The 23,402-nt window shown below is 36.2% G+C and overlaps 1 protein-coding gene across 1 annotated transcript in view; it reads right to left on the bottom strand.

Annotated features, from left to right (window-relative positions):
* Nucleotides 1-335: 335 nt before the first annotated feature.
* LOC104160987 (A disintegrin and metalloproteinase with thrombospondin motifs 6) overlaps nt 336-23,402 on the bottom strand; it is a gene marked incomplete at its 5' end in the record, with an annotated part of 53,051 nt that continues 29,984 nt past the window's right edge. Inside the window, 5 exons of the mRNA XM_009699257.1 lie at nt 336-990; nt 6,940-7,096; nt 8,198-8,374; nt 11,576-11,780; nt 15,297-15,426. Of these exons, the coding sequence (XP_009697559.1) occupies nt 881-990; nt 6,940-7,096; nt 8,198-8,374; nt 11,576-11,780; nt 15,297-15,426 (779 nt within the window). The remainder of the gene's footprint in view (nt 991-6,939; nt 7,097-8,197; nt 8,375-11,575; nt 11,781-15,296; nt 15,427-23,402) is intronic.

Genomic DNA, 23,402 nt, shown 5'->3' with positions numbered 1-23,402 from the left:
ATTCTAAGCAACCTGTATGGTGGTAGTGAAGGAGCTTCACCACTGTTGGGAGTCTGCCTCCTCCATGATATTGAAATACACTCCCTTTCAGTGGAAATCTCAGCTTCACTTGTACAATGGTAAGATGGCTATAAACCTGGAACACAGACTTAATTTCATTTCATAGCACACTTGTATTTCATGCACCACTGCAGTAACTGTTGCACCTCTTAAAACTAAGTCCCTCATGGTTGTTCTATTTAGTATAGCTTTATATATGGCTCACAGCAGTGTTCAGGAAATATGGATTACTCCAAAGGGAATTAGGTGGAATGAAGGAAAAATACAGTTTTTTAAAAATTTCTGCTCCTTAAATAACATTTCTAAGCTCATTTTATAATTTAAATCATGGTGCTGTGTCGTGAGATAAAATAGTTAACATTTTAAGCTATGACTTAACATTTTTTTGATTCTTCTTTACTTCCATAGTAGACCAAGTCATAACAGCTACATTTTAAACAGTTTTAAATACAAATGGATTCAGTGTCATTGCTAAGTCCATAATAAAAATTATTTTAATGGTCCAAGGAGGTAAACAGACTATTGGATTTAGTCAAAAGAACACAAATGTTCCACAGTAAGCTATTCTATATGTGTTGTGTGGATCTTTCCAATTTGGCATGCCCTCCTTATACTGTGTCCAGCACTTTGGATTAATAAATCCCACTTCACAGAAGTTAAAATAATATTGAAATCCTGTCAGCTGGGGCTGACCAGTGGTTACGTTTTCCACAGGGTAATGCATTTGCAAGGACGTCAATCTCATTCCGCTGTGTGGTTCTCTTCGATGGACACTCTTCCACATGATAATAACAAGGCACATTCTTGTGCTTTCTGTGGGTCAGTGTCCTTGGCAGGTCTTGCAGCACATCTGTCTGAAGTATGCTCGACTGCAGAACTTGAACTTCAGCACCAGTGGGCAATATGCCACTTTGTTCACATCTTTGCACTCTAATAATTAAAAGCATTGAAGAGAAAAAGTCAGAAATTAAAGTACAAGAAAATCTGACATTCAACATGTTGCTACCCTATTCATCCACCCTGACCTCTTTGTAACTACTCTTTCTAGTCCAGCCTAGTGCACATAATATATTTTTAAAAGCAATAAAAGGTTTGCAGGGCTTCTCTCCCAGACATTTAGAAGTGTGCCCACTTTGTCTTGGAAGAATTATTATTTATTGGGATAAATGATCACTTTAAACAGCCAGGAAATGTGAGTCGTTTTTCTTACAACACTTTTATAGCTTCTTTCTCAGGAGTTATTTTATCCATCCATGAGAGGTTATCCAAAATCTAACATGATTTGCACTATTTGGTACCATGCCTCTGCATGGTTATGAATAAAGGCACCAACAGTGTGAGTTCAGTGACTGGACTGAATGGCAGATTATATTTTAGGCTTGGTTCCACACAGCCACGATTTCTTTTATGCAGGAGGAAAAGCTATTTTTACGCCTATAATGGACATGTAAGAGATTTTTTTCATAGTTGTGTTTTTCCTATATGCTGGGCTTACTGCCTCAGCAGCCCTAGTCATGTTGGCAGGTAACTCTCCCAGGGAGGGAGCTCAACCATGTGGAGGAAGGATTTCTTCTTTTCCATCCCACACAACTTGTACCCAAAGTGACTTGTAGGGGTACATTACAGGAGCACTGATGGAATATGCTATGGTTCTACTCTGGCTGAGTTTCTTTTCTGTAGAAAGAAGGTGGGAATAGGGAACGGAACAGTTTGGTCCTTGCCCAGTCCTTATTCTGATATAGCTGGAGCCATAGGTGTATTGGAGAGCTCAGGGGTACACTAAGGTTTTACAGCTCAGCTGTTGCTGTTGCAAATTTCCCTTGCACTGGAGTGAATATTGTGATAGATGCCTGATAGGGGATATTTAGTTAAAAGCATTTACACAGTTCCTTCCAGACTAATATTAAAATATGACTTTGGCAAGGAGCTTTCCTTCACATATAGGAAGATGAAAGAGATGTATACGGAGAAGTAGTAAACCCCAGAAGTTTGAATTACAAAAATTAAGTGACAGGAAGAATGAAATTAAGATTCATTTCTCAGAAAATGATTTGTCTGTAAAGAATGCTGTAAGTTGTTACTCTTTTAAGGTTGCATTTGATACTGGCTTCCTCCTACAATCTTTCTCAAATTATAACAGTTATAAAGAAAATGTGAAAAAAAAGGAGATGAACTACCAGTACTTTGACCATTATCATATTTTGTATTGAACTGATATCTAGAAGTGAAGACTGGAGGCCAGGATGTTGTTGCTCCAAGGCCTGCCAGAACAATAGTCCTTGACTCCGAGGTGTCTGTAAGTCAAATATGAAAGAGAGAACGGACACACCAAACAGGTAAGAAAAGAAGAAAGTAATAGTGAAACAAACACAATCAGCATGTACAATCATTCAGTTACTCCTGTCTGTCTTCCTTCTACATACAATCTAGTATGCTATTTTTGCTCTGGAACAGGTAGCTATGGACAGTGCATTCATGCTGCAAGCATACTGTAGTAGCAAGCTAAGTGCAGATGAGAATTTTTACTATTACCTAGGAAAGCATTACTGAGGCTGAACTTCAGGGTCTGTACTGAATGGTATTTCTGGTAACGGCAGTATGCATGCTTTTAGCTAGATAAGTAGAGGTCATGAAATGATTTAAACCTTTGTTTAATTAACACAGATATAGTGCTTTCATTGTAATTTTTTTATTCTACCTACCCAATATCTTATGTACTACTTTTCTAATTTTTTAATTCTCAATTTGGAAAGAAAAGACATTGGGGGTAGCTGGTTGAAGCAGACATATTTCTCTATCAGCAACCGTACATGGTCACTGTGTTTCACTGAGTTTCAAAAACTCTTCCCAAAAGAGGCCAAATGTCTTCCAGAAATATTTCAGGTCCTTGTGTTTGTGAAGACTGGGAATATAGGAGAGACAGGTGGTGAATTATAAATGAAGTGAGGATTAAAAAGGTTCACTTGATTTTGATGAGACGTAAAAAGCACACTCAATCCCAAAAATAACCCTCATACACATTGTATTTAGTTAAATACAGGTGAAGCCACTAATGGCATTTTAGCTAAAAGTAAGATTTGAAATGATGCTATTTCATATTTCTTTTAAGTTATTCTTCCTCCTGACTAGGATTCCTCCTCCCGGATCCTGTTCAGGCGATGTCATTTGGAGAGCAGTGAGACAATATTCTGGAAGTTGCCCACAACTACTGTTTTAAAAATCAGTTTTGAAATAGATATGGTGGCTGACAAAGTAGCCTATTCTTCACAGGACTGTGGTTGAATGCAAGAGGTTTAGCAGAGCCCTTTTTGTTCCTAGAAACTAATGTTAATAAGTTTCAGTAAGCTACGTGTATTACACTCTCCCTTCCCGAACCTTGTGGCTAGATTAGACAATACGATGATATTAACTATCATGTTATAGAAATAAAATCACAGAATGTCACTGTGCCTTCAGCTAAAGTGACGGCAAAGACATATCACACAAAATACAAAGAAAATTGAAATGACATAAAAATAGACAAAATAGCTTTTCAGGTGAAGTTTCAGATGGCCTTTAGCAGTCTAGATTCAGCAGACAAATATATACTTAATAAAATAATTCTGAATACATTTCAAATCATGTGGTATATGCTGCCTGTAGTTCACTTCCAGCAGCAAATGCAATGTTACCCTCCTCAGTGGCAGCCCATTAAAACCCCATCTACAATATTTTAAATCACCAATGAAGAGTTTAAAGAAAACAAAGAGCTAAAGCAGATGTAAAATGTGACAAGATATATTGTAACTTTCTTTTACTATTTCTGTATACCCAAAATTTTGACTCTTTATGTGAACAACCTGTACTTTCACAAAGAAAGTTCTTCCAAACTTTACCAACATGATCACTATATTGCAGAGTGGCTCAAGCTTCCTCAAAAACATGTAGGTTCTTATCTTGGGTGAACAAAATTAAATTGTCCAGAAATGTTGAATGGGTTCCATAGGCTGTGAGCACCGGAGTTTGGCAAGTAAAGGGAACCAGGAGGTTTGCTGGGGTTTGAAACAGGAAGGGAATCCCCTCAGCTAGTCGGACCCTGCTGCAAACCAATGACCTGTTGCTGAAGTTGCTTTTTCCCCACAGTGTGGCCCAAAGCACAAGGCAGTGCTATGACGTGGCATGTGGACAAAGTCTCCGCATGCAAGCAGGTACGCTGTGCTACGCACATGCACTCCCAATGGGGAGAATCCTCAAAGACCTGACTCCTTCCCTGAAGCCCAAATACTGAAACACAGTTCACATCCCACCGCACCTGCAGAGAGACAGAAGCAAACACACAGGCACAGTATGCCCCTCTCACAAATACATTCACAAGGAAATACCAAAACTCAAATACTACTTCCTTAGAAAGTATTCTCTTTCCAAAAATAGTTGTGCTCTTTAGGATTAGTTAGTTCTTGAAATTTTACAAGCTTTCCATCATCTCTAGTATGCTGACAAAGATACGCCTCTCTATTTAAAGGCTAACATTTTACTAACACAAGAGATACCAGCTCCTCTTGTGTTTAAGGGGATTTTTTTAAGGCAGAAAATGTACAAGACGCACATTATTCTGCAAATCCTCAGTTTGTGCTTCTTACATTCAGTATTTAATAGCAGCTCTGAAGTTTGTATAAATTAGAATATATATTTAAGAAATACTTGCAGAAGTATTGAAAAAATATCTTGAAGATAATTTTTTGTCTAATTTTAGGACACGGCACCCTCAGTATTTCATGGATCGCAGCAAGATTCTTCTGAAAGGATGTAGGTATTTTGAACTGTTAAATGAACTTTCAGATTACATTTACTTTCGAGTCATTTGAGCCATTTAATCACTTACAAATAATCAGCGGTTTCCACTAAATACCTTCAATGTGGGACATAAGCAAAAAAGGGATGCTAATGGGCAATGTGTTGGGAACTGTATCTATTCGAAGAGCTTATGCTCTGTCTTTTTCCCCTTGTTTCTTACTAACTGCACTAATGAGGCTGCATGGCCGTCAGTAAGGAGCTGGCTCATGCTTGACCCACTCAGAGCGCAGGACAAAGCGCTCAAGTCCGCATGGGATACTATGTAAGTGATTTTCAACATTTCCTATTTCTGGATCCCAAAAATCTTCCAGTGAAGGTGTAGGTCCCCGAAAAACACTGTTACCAACAGGCTTACTTTTCATAGTCACTCTGCACAGTTCCATGGTGTACATAGATCAGAAAACCACTGTTTCTATTCATTTATAGAAGATTAGCATATTTTCCTGACAATACTGAAGAATTAGTAATGTAATGCCTACAAATAACAACATGACCTTGTCATCTTGAAATTAAGACGAGACTGGGACTAAATCATGCCCTCTTATAAGTACTTTATTACCTTCCTTATTTCGGAAAAAGTCAGTATTTGTGTTTAGAAATAAAATATCATTTAGCCTTTGAGCTTCAAAGAGCAGAAAGGTTCCTAGATTGATAATCATCACGTAAAGATTATTAAACATAAAAATAGGAGTTAAAATAATGAAGGTAAATTCTATTATAAAGATGTTTTTCAACTGACAATATGGGATGATAAGCCTCTATTTAAAATTAAAACTTCCAAGCAGTAAGTTACAGTGCTTATACACTGAATCATCAGTGTATCTCTGGGAAGATTTTAGTATGCTCCCATTTCATCACAGACATTGCCAACCGAGTATTTTATGACAGCTTTGAATCTATGGTGTGAACCTGAATGGATACAGTAGGTATTGAATCAACACCAAATCCAGGCAGACTGTAGCATAAATTTGTTATTTTTAAAAAATTTAAAATCAGAGTATTTGTTCCATATAAACAGGATATTAAACTCCAACATAGCTGGAGAACCTGTGTAAAAGATACTCCATTATATACTGCACAGAGATTACTTAAGTTAAAAGGAGCAGTATTAGTGACATTGCGGTCAAGTACTCAAAATTTAGGAAATATAAAAATTTAAGGAATAACTGTTTTAAAAGAACTATTATTGCTGTGCAATCTTTCTTGATTTTTGGACATGTGTGTTTTGGTAATACTTTACCCTTTTCCCCTTCCACACAAAATGAAATGTACTCATCTGGTGAGCAACTATTTTAAATTTTTACAATCAATGAGGAAACAGCTTTTTTTACTGTCTAGCACTCCAATTCCACTTTCAAGACAGCATTTCCTAATAGGTTGTCTTGGACAACTTATGAGTTCAGATCTGGAGCCTTTCATAAACATTAATAAGCTTGTTTTGACATTTTTAACTAACACATCCTCTAGCAAAAATACGTTAAGATGAAGCTAATTAATAGCCTGATTAAATTAGACTGTAGCATGTAAAAAACATCGTAATTACTCCAAACAAGCAATATAAATCCAAGAAATTAAAAGTTAATTAGAAGAAGCTGACAAGTAAGTTAAAGTATAAGAACGGGTTTGTAGCACCATGTAGCATTACATCTGTGGTCTCAGACTTTCAATGAACATGTAATTAACTATTGTTATGTTAACCACTGAATGAGCAGGAAGAAGGTCAGTGGATGAGAAGTGTATCATGTTCCTCCTGCTGTTATGGACATTTCCATTGAACCAATAAATAGACTGGAAAATTAATAACACAAACCAACAGTCTTTTGTCCATGACTCAGGCTATACATTTTTAACGGTGTATTTTTAAACAAAGAACCTGTATTTAGGTTTTTATTGACTCCACCTTTGAACTACAACAACTAATTAGAAAATAATTGTAAAAAATTAATTCACAGTCTGACAGATGATGTTATGTAGACTTTTACTCATAAATTAACACAGTAATACTGACTCTTTCTGGAATAAATTATATTAAGATGGCAAACTGACCTTCTGTGTTGGAAATGGGAGTACTGTCACATTTACTTTCACACTGCTGCATTGATGGAGGTCTAAGTGGTTCCGGACACTCGCTGGATGCTTGTCCGGTGTATGAGAGGCACTGTACCGTTCTCATCTGTTGCCCCAGACCACACTGTGCAGAACACTAAAAATAAGAAAGATAAAAAAGTGAAACAACTTGGAACTAAATTTTAAATATAAAACAAGATAACATGAAAACAATCAGGAACAGTACACATGCACAAATTTTAAAGAAGACAGGCAACTGAAGAGATTTGGTTAACACAGAAAATAATTTTCATAAAATAGTTTTTTGACAGTATATGCAAGAACTTGTCTTTCAAAGAAAACAAAACATAATCCAATGTTGGCTTCCTGAACAGTCCAAATTTGAGATATAAGGGTATACTTTACACTATTTCCTATATCATGGCTGAGTTTAAGTGCATGTTTCCAAGAGAGAAATAATTAACTAGGATAAAGAAGAAAAACGAAGGAGAACAAGAATTCAAATCTGCTAGAGGATTTTTTTTTAAGGAAAAAGGGAACTATCTTTCAAACAAAAATACTTCGCTGTTTCGAAACATTTTTTAATTTCTATAACTAAACAGCAGTTTTAGTACGGTATCAGTTTAAGATAAATGCACAGCTGAACAGCTACCATAAAAGAAAACCTGATTAGACTGTAATACCACAAATGATTGTTCCCTGGTTAGTTAAGCTAAAGTGCTTTAATTTCACTAGTGGCAAATTACTGTGCAAACTTAGAAACCAGAATATTCATATGTTATTTTAAAAGCAGGCCATTGATCATAATTGAGATGCAAAAACATAAAGAAAGAAGGAAACTCGGTATACCTTATTTAGAAACATTGCATAACGGCAGCACCATTCAGTCTGTCCTCTAACAATGTAGCTCCCTGTCTGGTAATTCAGATATTTTATGTAAAATTATATAGATCTCAAAGCTTTTTTTGTGGATATATATCTCTCTCTTACTAAAACAGGAATTGGCTTTGTATTTCCATCACGTTTCTCAAGGAAGTTAAATGTGTTTTAAAAATACTAAACCTTGCAACTTTGCCATATCCCAAAATCTCCTTCCAAAAAAAATAGTAAACAGGGGAGAAGCTTTTGCTTCAGTAATGGGAACCATCTCTTACCCATTTCCAGTAACATCTTACCCTTAGAAGGTGCTATTGTGTAGGAGACTAACAGCAATAAATAATTATATAAACTCTCTTACCTGTCCCCAGTCTCCAGCAACCCAGCGAGGAGGAGGACATCGGCCTAAACTACAGCGGATGCGGACTGGTGGTTTGGTCTCCTCTTGGCATTGCACAGCTGGAAAAGTTTTTAAAAGATCGCTGCTTTTGCACAGAACAATTCGGTGTTTGAATCCTGGGCCACACTTTGGTGTGCACTGAAAAAGTATTGATAAAAATAAATAATGAAAATCTCAGTAAAAAGTCAATAAAAGTGTCAAAAATGTTATTATGGAAAACAGGAAAATATATTTATGGTCTTATAACTAAACTATAATCACAATTTTTCCAATATGATGATGATAATTTTAAAATGTTTAGAAACACAACCAAGCTGATGATTGCTCTATTAAGTTCAGGATTTTATAAGTTTTAATTTGATAAAAGTAGATTTCCTTTGCTATTTATATTCAGGCTATGGTCTTAATATTTACTTTTATATATAAGAGCCTTTAGGTTAGATTTAAGAAAAGCATTTTGTTGCAAAGTAGCAAGGTCTGCCACATGTAGCACTATTATGAAACAAACTTGAGTGTGCGTTTCAGAAACTAGAAGTAGAACTCTCTGCTCGTAGTATGACTTTAGCACAGCCTCTCTCCACCTCAATTTCAGACTACTGAGCTACAATGAACGCATTTTTCCTCAATAAACATATGGGAAGATAAATGCTTTACTGGACTCCATAGAAACCAGACTATTCAAAGAGAAATACCATACCCTCTCCCTACAATGCATGCTTTTCTCTCCTTTCCTATTTAAATTTTATTTTCATATAGTTCTTCTTTTTCCTCCTTTTATCACCCCTCTGCTCATTCTAACAGTAAGCAGATAATAAACCAATAATTTAAGTCTGATGACCTCTGCTTTTCCTCCTCTTTCCTGATACAACTTCTCTCCCCGCTTCTCCTTCCTTTTTGCTGCTGACTATTAATGTCATTTACATTAGCACAACTGCAGAATGGGGAAGAGACAAGTGTTAACAAAATTAAAACTCAAGACCTTCTCCAAATCAGTCCTTTAACATCTGACAAGGAGATTTTGCAAGCACAGTTTTAGAATTCCCTATTGGTATGTCAACCTTTATCCCATAAGCCTATCTGCAGCATTTGGACCAGAGTCAGTTTCTAATAGCATAAATCTTACATACAGATTATGCTAAACCTGTCAAGAGTGGAACTGCCTTTCATATGAAAGCAGTTGTAGAGACAAAACATTGTCTGGGAAATAATACTATGTGGAACTGAAGCAATATTCAAGAGGTTGCACACCAAGGGCTTCTACACATCCAAAACAGGTCAGTATGTAACTGGGAAAAAAAAGAAAAACCCCTAAGATTCATTTTGAAAAAAATTACTTGAGTGATCCAAACTTTACTGTTGTATGCCTAATCCTGAAGCATCTCTGACTAACTTAAAGAAATTTTAACACCATTCCACAGGACTATGTAAGGTATCAATATTCCCTATACATATGTAAAGGTGTACATATATATATCTCAAAACAAGATCTTTAAGAAAATCTCCCAGCGGAAGCCACATAAACTAGTCAATACAGAATGGACAGATTTATTCTAAATCTTATCTCCGTTTAGATTTAGAATCTTAAACTGGGCTGCAAAGAGATGGGTCCTCCATTTGGAGTTTATAATCCAGAACTGCAAAATGGGTAATCACTTTCCTCAAACTTTAACCTTCGCTTTCCTATCCTATTCTATCCTTTCCTATCAAGGTACTGCCTCCTTATCTACAGTAGTTCAGTGTTCAGAATTTTGATACAGAATAGCCAAGTTCAATCATTCTCATATGGAAGGGGCTTTAACCCCAGATCTTGTATACCCTAAGTACCTGCCTACTAGAAAATGAGGGGAAGGAGGGAAGTAAGAGAAGGAAGATCCCTATGTCTCTGGCTGAACTGCAGAAAGAATATTAATGCTAAATAAAGATCAAAAAAGAATGACAATGAATATGTGAGATCTTCAGCATCATGATCATGACTCCTCAGTTGTGGTCCAAATTCCATTGAATGCTGCGTGTATTTTCTCCCACAAATATTTCATGTAAAATGCATGACTTTTAAGCAGGAACTAGAACCAAGTGCCCTTTCCTAAAGTGTTTAAAAATCACTTGTGCTCAATTTCTTCTTCTCAGTGACTGAGTGTTCTGTCAAAAACAAACAGAAAAGAGACAAGATTGAAAGGACTTTGCCAAAAATGTCAAAACCCAAGGTGCCTATGCTGTTTCATAATCTCTAGAATGACTCCAGTCATCCATTCCCAAAAAGACAACTTCAAACTGAAACACAAAAGCAGAATGTCATCAAGATTAATTCATTTCTGATGAATATAGCTGGAAAGGAAGAAGGGTCGTTTCAGAGAACAAAAGCAAACAGGTATAAACTAGTATGGAACTAGAACATTAGAACACTTCTTGCAATTCAAAGACTGAAGTTCAGGAATAGTTTTCCAAGAACCAGTGGAACAAACCCCCAAATTAACTAATTTTAAAACATAGTTTAATCAGTTTACGGAAGCAATTATATGATACAGCTGCATTTCACAGTAAGGTCACAGACATGGAAACTCAGGAAATCCTAACTTGTAAGTATCCCAAAGGGTATTTTGACATAAAAAGCCAGGTGAGATGGGAGACCAGGATAGCAAGGACCCGAAAAAGTATACAGACATTTCTGCACTCTGATTTGGATGTCATGCAGTCCCATTCAAATGTATCTGCCTTTCCTTTCAGCTGCACTGGTTCACATCCTTCAAATTTAATACTTGAATCAGTATAAGGTATAGTATAAGCTTGGCTTATACTAGAACAGACATCACTATACTTAATGAAAGACGTTCCTTCTTTAATAAACAGAACACCAACTTTCAGGTCTGCCTCTTCAGGCATGCTGCTAAGAAAGCTGATGCTCTACATCAGCATGGTTACTTTAGAAAAAAAAAGCAGTTTATTCTGGCTTCTGGTACTGTAAACCCATCATCTCTACTATCCAGCTATTTGCCTGTTCAAAAAACAATGGAAATGGAAATTGCTTTTTTCTTTAAGACATACCAAATGGCTATTTTTTTTTGTTTCATTGGGGTTTTTTTACTACTTTACTTTTCTATTTGGTATTTTACTATTTTTCTACTATGACTAATAAAAAACAGGTTATAATTGTTTGACAAAACAACAGAACTGACAACACAGAAGGAAAATAAAAAGAAAAAAAACACTTCAATACTAAATCTATGAGGTTTTGAACTTCTTATTAATCCTTTACTTAGCAAGCAGTGAAGAAAATGTACTAATATTCAGTGCTTAGAGGCCTTGTCTCTACTATGAGCTAAGACAGCAAAATTTCCTTACTTCTGACCAGTCCAAAGCAACCCACTGTGGGGGACAGGACTGATTGTTACAGAGCTCTTTTTCAATAGGCCGGTGTGTTAAACAGTTGGTATTGTCCAGTGTCTCCTCCTCAGAAGGTCCAATCTTTCTGATACAGAGAACAGTTCGTGAACGCATTCCTCCATCACAGGTCTTACTGCATTCTGACCAATCTCCTATAAACCACCTGGATAGAAAAAGTTAGGAGATTCATTAAATGCATTTCAGAAACAGAGCACACAATTGCACAAACCCAGAATCCAAATAGTTTAAATTACTAAACCTAAATCATTGTTAGCAATACACATATTCACAGTGAAATAAAGTAGAAACTTACGGGTGTTTTTACAGAACATTTTAATTTAGCCCTCACTGCAATCATATCTTCCAATAATAATACTACTTTGCATTTTTCTAGAGCAGTGATTTCCAGCCTAGGCTGTAGTAGTCAGAAAGGAGTGTTGAGCCTGACAAAACTGCAGCTATTTAAGTAGATTTGTACTTGACTTGCCTGAAGTTACTTCTCTGAAAGTGTTTTGCAACTGGAAATGTCTGGGAACCACTGCTGCTGGTTACAGCTCAAGTTAAAAGCCCAGATGGTTGCCTCTCTAGTATCATTACAATAAAATAATTTGATCTCAAAATAGGGCTGAGATTTAATTCTCATCCAATTATGAAATATTTCTAAACTTTTTTATAAAAGGCTATATTGAAATGTAAAATACTCTTATTTATTAGAGGAAGTAAAGCAAACACTAATAAAACATGAATTCATCACATTAAAAAAATGACCTCAACAAATACTTAAAATATTTAAAGCACTTCATGATAACTGCTAGAGGGAACTTCTAAGTGTTTGCATGCACGTAGTAAAAGCCAGTAGTTGTACAGTGTATCTAGATTACTTTGAGTTGTTGCTGAGATTAAAGCAGCTGTTAATCTGGTTGCAATGTTATTTATTTTTTCCTACTGATGAATGGTTAATGCAGCTCAATTCACTGGAAATATCTCTTCACATTGTTGAGCACATTTGGTCTTCAGCATTTCATATGTTGATTAAATACACTCGCCTGAATCATCCTTGCAAAGGATGAAGGTGAAGTCTAGTATGCTAGCACATGTTGCCAACATGCCAAAAATGCCAGGCATGTCAGTCACTGTGATGTTCATGGAGGTATGCTTGGAGCTCCCTCATAAGATTTGTCATTTTCAGAAGTCTCTGTCAGAAAAATGTGCTGCTATCCTGTCTTCTGTTACAGAATAGCAAATATATTCTAATATGAACCTAGATCAATGCAGAGATGCAAACACATATGCTGTAGTCTGTCATTAGTTTCCCAGCAAAAGAAAATTAATTTGTGATTCTTTGCCACCAAACTCATGCTTTTACCACACCAGGGAGAATTAGAAGCCCTTCAGAGCTTTGGAGAGACTGAAGTGTTAATTTTTAGTTGGTATTATGATTTGCTCAAGTGCATTCTGAGGTACCTTTTATGTTTATACTGTATGACAAGACACTATTATTCATAATTCATAGAACTATGAGAGTTACCTGTATCATTTCTTGAAATCTGGAACTTTAAGAGTGACTTATTGTAATAACAAACAAATATTGTGAACAAACATAGCCTTTGCTGCTGCTCAGGGACATCAAGTATAATGTAATTCACATTCAGCTAGAAAGTGTATAATTTTCATAACTTTTGGTATGTATCACAAGGAAAGTGTAATTGTGTTAATTAAAAAAGGAAATATTTGGCCACTCTGTGTAAAGAGTAAGTCTTACTGGGTGAAAAATCTTCCAGCCAAAAGGGTCAAACTTCTTTGGGTAACTATCTGTTATTTGAACAGACTTCTTCTAGACTACTTACAGGATCAGGAATCAAGAAACCTTCCTTAGGAGTTTGGCACTTTGTATTCACCCTGTGGGGAACATCAGAATGGAGGCAGATGTGGGCTGAACTGCCCTGACATATTCAAGTAGATGTTGATTAATACACACTCCCCACTTCCTGAATCTTCATGACTTGAGTTTCACCATGTTCACCAATGTCCCTGCTGTACTGGATGAAGAATCCAGAAATGTACCACTTTGTTTTTGTTTTTTGCTTGGTTTTGATTTTTAATAACTTCAATGCAAAAAAATAAAAATTAACTAGTGTGGAATAACTATGTTAACATTACTTTTTAAAGTGCTAATTTGTTAACAGTTAAGCCACACAAAGGAAAGGATAGGGATGTGTTTGGTAAAAAGGAATGGACCGAATATGACCACTTCCCGAGTTCTGCTGTCAGGTACCTGGCGTAAGACTTTAGTTAGTGCACTTAAATCTATGCTAAACAGTGTTATTGAAACAGAATCCAAGTGCATATGCTTGCAGGGTAAACATATTTTTACACATGGACTGTGGGGACAATGATTTAGACCTACTTTAGACCTGTTTGTGAGACATCACATTTACATTCAAACACACTCAAGGTGAGAGCAGCGTAATGGCTTCACTTCTGTTTATGTCAAATGAGTATGGTACACGAGACGGGGGAGTATGTGTAGAAGACATTGCCCTGCCATCCTGCAACCAGTCACCACACCAGGGAAGCAGTTGATACTCTAGGAAGAAACGGGCTTCATGAAGAACTGTTGGGATTCTAATGCACTATAGGCCTATCTCATTCCTCCCAGTGTCCTTCAAGCTACCATTTTACAGTTTCTAAGAGACATTTAAACGAGACCACAGTATTTCCTTATTGTGCTATATCTACATTTGATCAGCACTAATGATTCTCATGCCCAATTAGAATATAGCTACAGATTATCACCAAACTTAAACTAATCAGAGCTTATTGTATCTCTTCCATTTTTCCACAAGTTTTATTTGTCTCAAAACAGAAGAAGCAGCTGTTGTGCATATGCTGAAACTGTTTCCTAGTGCAAAATATAACAACTGTTTCTAAACAGCTTTTGTAGTAAGATTAAGCTACCCTATAGGTCATTGCCAAATTCCATTTTTGAACAAATGAGCTGCTGTGTTTTTAATTATCTTTTCAATATATAGCATACAACTACCTTTAAAAATAAAACTAAATATACTTAACCAAGCAGGCACCTAATATAAAGGCACAAAGCATTACTGTACAACACTGTGTATCCTGGAGAGAAAGTTGTTTGACAAAACTATTATCAGTAAATGGTTTGTTCTACTAAGCAGTTTCTATGTTTGCTATTTCTCATGTGAACACTTGAACCCAAATTTTAATATAATATACTTAAAAATATGGCAAACGTTTGGTAGGTAATATAAATATCTGTGGCAAAGTTGGTCTCACCTCAAGATTCTTCTGTTATCGTTGCCTTAAGAATGGTCCCCAGTTCTACTCTGAGCACTACTCACCACATCTGATAATTACACCCTAAGAAACTGCTTTGCTAGTATCTTCTTACTTTCAATGTCTGAGCTGCTTTGTGTAGTTCTAACACCACTGTTGCTCAGTCAAATCAGGCCTCCTCTAGGTCAAAGTATGTATTTTCCGTAACTGATTCAGAGGAACAAGAAACCATAACCCAAATATTCTGTCTGATAAGACAGGACCCTAACACTAGATCAGAATTTTATACACATTTGGTCAACAGGATTTATTATAGACTACAAAGACTTTTCCATCTATGCAAAACACATGTCCATCTTAGTGATTAATGACTTACTCAGGTGGGCAAGGCTCAGTGTTGCAGGCTCTTTGGTTTTCTGGAGGCTTGCTGTCAGGGTCACAGTAATTGTTTTGTACAATGGAGTTGTCATCCAGTCTTTTACACACCGCCTCTTGTTTCTGCACACCTTGGGATGAAATGGAACTCCATTAATTAATCATTCTTGCTCTTCTACTTGTTGAGTAAAAGCATTATTTCACCTATTGACTGTTAATCCTACCATCCCACTTTAACTGGCTGAATGTTGCAGGGGTGTGAATTCTGATTGACTGAATGCCTCCTGACCACAACAAATCTTTCATTTTCCTTCAATTTTAGGCCATAATACTAAGAGAGGATTTTAAATTATTGTTTTCTAAAACAAAAGTAATATATTTATAGATTTACTAACAGATTGTTTTTATTTGTATATTGCACAAACCCCATTTTCTGTCTACCCTTCCCTCCTAGTAAAAGACACTTAGATTTCCAAAGAAAACATCACCAAATAGAATGTGGTCAGACTTCAATGCAGAATTATTGGTTTTGTGCTCTGGTTTAAAATAAACCAGCAATACTGGGAAACACTGTTGCATTTTAATACATGTTATCCTATAAACATTTTCTTCATTAAAATAATAGAAGTATTATTCATTCTGAAAGACGCAGTTTGTCTCTGTGAATGCTCATTTTGTCTGGCACTCCCAGCCCCCAGTTTTATTATTATTCCCAAAACATAACGATGTATCACTGCCGAGGTAACATCATAAGGTAGTGTATTAAGCAGATTTTCTGATTTTTAAAAAAACAGGATCTAAAGAAAGGTATTAAAGAACCACTGATATGACAAGAGTGCAGCTCAGTGTATTGTTGTAAAGAGTAGTACACATGGCTTCCTCCTCTTTTTAGAACAAGATGTATGATGTTTGCTAGCATAAAAAGACTGTGGATCTGCAATTCATATGCAGTTCTTATCGAACATGACAAGTCATAATACTGAAATAATAGGATTATTTGTATGATAAAAGTTGCAAAAAGCCCTGAACCTTTCTTAAAAACAGAAGCAATTATACTTTTTCTAAAATGTGAAATGCATACAATTAAATAGGGATTAAAACATCCTGGCTTCAAACGTCTGCCAACTTTACTTTACAGCACTCTCTTCATTTTAAGACAAGCTTTTTATAGGAAGTAGACATGCAGTAATAAAAGAAATTACATAAATATGTTTTTCAGACACTAAACATCCCACTAAAAACATGGGATTTCTTTCACCAAATATCTGTAGTCTTTCTGCTCATTTAAACCAACTAAACAACTTACCTTGCAATTGCTTCTTTTCTTATTCATTATGGACAAGAATCAAATCTCCTACTTTGGTTCCTAAAATGTGACCCATACAGAATCCAGGTATTTAACTGCAACAGTGAGTCAAGCCTACCCTTGAGATGTCTGAAGTTTGGCCCACAAACCATCCTGCTTGGCTATGAACAGAAGTCTCCCAGTCTACACACATGTGAAATGTCTTCATGACTGTTGTTTAACCCAGCCAGCAGCTAAATACCATGCAGCCACTCGTTCACTCCTCCCCACCCCACCTTCTGAGGGCATGGGGAGGAGAATTGGAAAACGGTAAAACCATGGGTTGAGACAAGAACAGTTTAACAAATGAAAAATAATAATAGTAGCAGTAGTAATGAAAAGGGAGATAACAAAGAAAGAGAGCAATAAAACCCAAGAAAAACAAGTGATGCACAACACACCTGCTCACTACCCACTGACTGATGCTCAGTCCGTCCCCAAGCAGTGATCGGCCCCTCCCAACCATCTCCCCCCAGTTTATATACTGGGCATGACATTCTATGGTATGGAATATCCCTTTGGCTAGTTTTGGTCAGCTGTCCTGGCCATGCTCTCTCCCAGCTTCTTGTGCATCTCCATGCTGGCAGAGCATGGGGAACTGAAAAATCCTTGACTTAGAGTAAGCACTACTCAGCAACAACTAAAACATCAGTGTGTTATCAACATTATTCTCACACTAAATCTGAAACACAGCACTGTACCAGCTACTAGGAAGAAAATTAATTCTATCCCAGCGAAAATCAGGGCAATAATGTTATGTGCAAAGGACATGGGGAAAATGGTAACCTCCTTTTTCATGAGTCTTGAGGATGGCATGCATTCTCCCATGCAGGTGCAGAGGCAGGAGTATGTATGACCCCTTCTCGCTCTGACGGGATTCCTAATTCCCATAAGCACACCATAACACTACGTTCTGTGACTTACTGGTTAGTTTAGCTAAGGTTGCAGCACTGTGGTTTCTAGTCTGTAGATTATTTCTAGTTTTAATTCAATTACAGTCTGATGTAAAATGTCTAAATCATCTTGAGAGCAAGGATGAAAATCCATACCTGCCTCTGCTAGATGAATGTCTTATTTTCTGGTTACAGATTAAACCCCTTTCTTGTCTTCCTGCCATAGGCTCCACGAATCTTTGATCCCTGGCTGCACTGTGGCCCAGAATGCTTATTTAAAAAACAATCTTCTCTTTCCTTACACTCTTAGACTCCTCAACTTTCTAGAGCACACAGCTAAGAATACGCTTCTGGAGATGCACTCCCAGCTGAAACCTCTTCACTCTGCAATAGGGAATTGCTATTTAATAGATAACTGTCATAGCATTCTGCAAAATATGGGTATCATCCCTCACATAAAAACAGAGCTTTGTTAATTCAAATACTCTCAGAAAAACCCAGTAGTCTGGATCCTAAGCACACAAACTCTAACGTTCATGTTTCTGACAAGCCGAGAAGGAGTTAAGATTCATCACTCAACATACCGTTTCTTAGAGGACACCTATTTAGCAGCTGAGAACTTTGTATCAACTCTCAAAATACTTGCCTCCTCATCTCACCTCAAAATCATTAACCATGTTGAGACCAAAGATGCTTAGTGGTGGAGTCTTCACTCTACTGCAGTACCTAAATCCAGAGTGCTCCTGGGATATCTCCTTTTTGATTACAGCTACACATAACCTTCACAAAGTAGGCACTTTCAGGTTGCAAATCATTTCACACGTCTGACATCTCAGGTTATCCATAAACATCACAATCATTTTAAAATAAGCTTTACTTATGAAAAAGATACTGATTAATATGAGACATAAGTCTTACAGGTGAGCCAGGTAAACCAATCAGTTTCTTCCATTTGCTCTTCTTTCTACAGGTACCTGGATGCCACATTAGACAACAGCAGGTATCACTAAACAGTGCAGAAGGCTGTCAGACTGTTTTCCAAGTATATCCTACATATGCAAATCTACGTGAACAACTAAAAAGAAAATACCATTTCTGAACAGTATTCAACCTCCATTTTTTTTACTAATTTTCAGTTTCTGTGCTTTACATGTTGGAAAAAAACCTTTTTGCTAGATAGTTAGGTCCAGCTGGAATTCAGAAACAACTCAAATCATTAGCATGAGGGACACTCAAGGGCCTGAAGCACATGCCTCCACAGCAGTTAGTTGATTGCATTAACATACAAATATTCTCTTTCAGATATTCACCCATCAGGTATCAAAGATTTTAGAGTTTCACCTAAAGATGTTCCATTTACAGCATTCTCAGCACCCAATATTTCAATTAAATGAAATGATATAAAGCTGGAATTCAGTGAGATCTTGCACTATAGAGGGAAATTAAATAACCTTGGAACACAGGAACCTGGAACATACAACTAGAAGCAACATCCTTCGATTGCTGGGAACCACTTTATGTAACCCCTTTCATAAACTGATCAAGCTCCGCTTCAAGCCTGGGTAGATTTTTCTTCTCTGAACTTCACACCTGTTACTACTATAAGCATTCCAATTTCCATTCTAGATGCATTAATTGCCAATTTAATTTAAGTCAAAATGGTCTTTCAGTTTAAGTAACTTTATTGTGTTAACCAAGTCAACCCTTGCAGCCTGTGTTGTTAGATAGACCATTACTTCGGTCAACCTCACAACCCTTGTGTGCATCTCCTCACACTTGAGTTTATTACAACCACAATACAAACTGTGTCCATTACTCCAGAGGGATTTTACTTTATCCATTGTCATTAATACTTTTAAATAAATCCATCCTAAAATCAAATCTGCCTTTATCACGACTACAACATACCCCAGTCCTCCCCATAGGTCTCCTAGCGCTGCACTGTCAGTAAATTTCATCAGAGCCTTCTACTTTTTATGCTGCCATCAGAACAAGAAAAACTGAAGTCATATAAGTCATGTTAGAGGTCTTTAAGAAGCCCACTAAGCCCACTGCCTTTTGGCCCAGTAATTTACATTTTAAGCATGCCTCGTCTACTAATCTTTTCTAATTCTTTTTTAGGTGTAGGTGACAACGAAAGCCTTAAGAAAGTCTAGATCAATGAATCTACTAAATTTCCTTGGTCTAGAAAATTAGATCTATAACAAAGTATATCTGGTTAGTCAAGCATGACTTATCATGTTACACTTTGCTCCATTTGTCACTTATTTCTAGATCTTTATACTTTTCTTCAAAATTTCAAATTCATTAGTAGTTCAATGTTGTTATAAATTTTTTTTTTCTCTCTCTCTCTACATATATACACACACAGAGTGACACATGATTTTCTTTGGTTCTCTACTCCTGTAGTACTATTTTAGTAGAGAAAAGACATATCAATTGTAGCATGAAAGAGAGAGAAAAATGTTTACCAGATTAGGCTCTCCTTTACATCTCTTCCTTTGGTTCTTGACAATAAGTGGAAGATCTAAATATTTGAGAAGTTGTGACACGATGATTCATTTTAATTTCTCTAATCTAGGCAAACACTGTCAACAGATGAGAACAATTAAATTCAGATCTGACAACCTGAGTAGGAGTATTTCTTTTGCAATTTTCTACTCAAACTTCAACATGATGAGAAATAGTATTTAAAAGGTCTAGCCAAACAGCAATGTTAGTAACATCGTCCTGCTAGCTGACACAGAATTTATGTTCAGCTCCAACTGCTGAACAATTATTTATGCTTTCTATCACAAGCTGCGTTAATTCTCTTGGTGGCTGATAAAATAGGCTGAATGTTGCCTTCATAATGATATTTCCCTCAAATATAATTGCTTAAAATAATAATTTAGACACACTTCATAATTAAGCATTTTAATGATGCATACCATTCTCACAAACACATTTACGGGATAGCACAGATATTAATGTTAGGTTTTAATTGAATTTCCTATTGGTATCAGACACATTTCCTTCTAGGCTTTGGCCAAAAATTGATAGCCTTAGTAAATCAATTTCTGAGGACCTATGTAATAAGAAAGTATTCTGAAGTACTATGAACACAAAGTATTATTGTGCTCAGTTTTCAAAAAAATTTAAGTCAGATTTGTTATTTATTGAACGTTGGTCAGGTAGCATATCACCCATAAGACAGTATTCACCACTATTCACTCACACAGTGAAGAATCTTTAATCCGTGACAGGAGATATATTCATCCCATTTTAAAATGTTCTGCAGCATCTTGTGACACAGTATGCAAACTTTACATCATTGCTGAATAATTACAATGTTATTTAAAATAAAATCTCAGAAACAAAATTCATATTCTAATTGACAAGAAAAAGAAGTGGAAAAAGGTAGAAGTGCAGTTTTTATCCATGTAACAGCTACAACTTCGTTAAGCCCTGTGGGCCTTGAAAAAATGTTTTTAAATTATCAACTATTCCCTAAGTATATGGTCTCTCAAAATAATCTAAAAAGCACAGCTAAACAAGTTCATTTAAACTCTTGGGGGAATAATTAGAAGCAGTTAGACAGAAACACCCTGCTTTCAAATCTACAGATTTATAGTTTATAACAAAAGACATAAAATGTCCTCATGACTGGTCAATGCAATTCTAATAGAAAAGAAAACTCCAGTGGTTTAGTGACCATAATCTCCAGAGAACTGAGATGTTTTGCAGATTTCAACTCACCAATAGTCTGCAAGACTTTCAGCAGCCAAATTTTAAATTACACGTAGTACATTTTATTCTTAAATTAAAACTGCAAGCATGTAAATGTTGTATCTATTTTTAAAAGCAATCCCCAAAATTGTGGTTTGCAATTGCTACAGTTAATTACAAAGATGCCAGTATCAATACACAGTGAATCCTGCATCACTAAAACTAGTGCATGCTGGTTAACCCAGACATACTTTCTGAGTTCACTCATCAGATCACAAGACGTTCTTCACAGAGCCAAACTTACATTTTCCTTGAGGAGGACAAGTATGTTTTATTTGTCTAAAGACAGTTTCATAACTCATTTGAGGGCACGAAAGAAAAACATAGTAGGCACCACTCTACAAGAGTAATAAGTAGCAAAGAAAACTGGACGGCAATCAATTTACTTCTAATAGTAGACTAACTGACTACTTCATTAAAAAATTAGTATCTAAGACACTTAACTCATCCGGAGATCAACTCTAATAGAATGAATGAAATCAAAATGCTTAGGATACCTGGTAAATTCCAGACAATAAATGCTGTCATTTGCTGCCATTTACTGCTAGAATTTATTAAGCATGAAAGAAATTTTAAAAAGGGGGGTATGCACTTATTGGGGTTTATTTTTAAATGTATATAGAAGTAAAAACACACAGAAGGATTTTTTTTTCCCTTTGTTGGATGTTTTTAAACAATACCACCAGCAGTTCACTTCTTTATTAAGAATACTTAAGTCATACACTTGCCCTTGGAAAGCTACAAGATAACATATAAGGAAAGACAGGCACGAGAGTCAATAAACTACAATTCTGTGATCTGGAAGTGATATATATAACCCTTTCATATTTTAGCACTTTCTTCTTCTCTTTCCAGCCTTCATTTTCTTGTTTTATTTCCTATTTCTACGTATTCTAGTTTTCCTTTTCTCAGACTTTCCCATTAAATAATAAAGTAATCAAGTGCTTAAAGAAAATCTTCTGTTGTTGTCATCAATTTTTTCTGAATTCCAGTGAACTGTTCATCTATCCATCCCTTCTGAATTTCCTGTGTTCTCTCCTCTCCCACTCTTCTCTATATAGATAAACTTGCATTGTATGTTCTGGTATTCTCTGGCATTGTTTTCCTGTAGTCCTGTCCAATTCTGCCACCAGCTGTAAAGACCTATATGAGATAGTGACAAACTTTCCTTCTGAGAAGTCTTGACTCAGAGTAGAACAGTTATCAGTGAACTTTCAGGAAAAAAGGGAATTAATATGGAGAATACATGTAGCTCAGTTTTACACAATATTCCCAGAGAGGAAGAACTAGCTATAAATTTGTATTTTAAAGACAAGTTTTTCAATACAGAAAACACTGGTTCTAGTGTACAAAAAGAAAAGCTGCAATTCTGGATTTCCAAGCGTAAGAACAGATACTAAGAGATACTAAAAATGAATGACCTTATATTCTCATCCTATATATGAGTACAAAAATCCAGGAACATACTGGAGTTGTCGGTTACCAGACAAGCCTTTTTAACTACCTGGTAAATCTGAAGAACCTATTTTTAGGAAAACCTAAGAAAATACCAAAATAAAGCTCAGACTTTGGAGACTTGATTTCTGCTTGGTTCACTGTACTGAACATGATGCCCACTGGCAAGAGAAACTACGGAATATTTTGTTCTTTTCCTTTTTAACATGAATGACACTACTAAATACACAGTGTACAATCTCTCATGAAAGAAAGATTGACTTCATTCTGCTTTTTAGAGGCAATCTAAAACATACTACTGTTTGTTTCACGAACTTTATCTCCTCAACCACTCTGTGAAGAACAGAGGGGGAGAGGAGGTACAATGTCTACTGTGGAGAGAGTCCCTTGATTTCAGGTGCCTGGTTGAGTTTTCAGAATACTTTGCTTTACACACGCTTCATGCAATGATGAAATTCATTGCATGCTTCAGAGGTCAGACATTCCAGACAGGTACTTATATAATGATGAACTGATAATTAGCAAGACTGTAATATATGCTCTCAGTTGCTCAGTATCACATGAGAACCACACAAGGGAGGCAGGAATGGAATCCAGAGCTCTGGCACTGCATTGAGCTGTCATAAGCATGAAACCCTCCTCCTCC

Source organism: Cariama cristata, unplaced genomic scaffold (genome assembly GCF_000690535.1).
Source record: "Cariama cristata isolate BGI_N322 unplaced genomic scaffold, ASM69053v1 scaffold25854, whole genome shotgun sequence".
Classification (NCBI taxonomy): Eukaryota; Metazoa; Chordata; class Aves; order Cariamiformes; family Cariamidae; genus Cariama; species Cariama cristata.
This window is presented reverse-complemented; position numbering and strand designations above follow the sequence as displayed.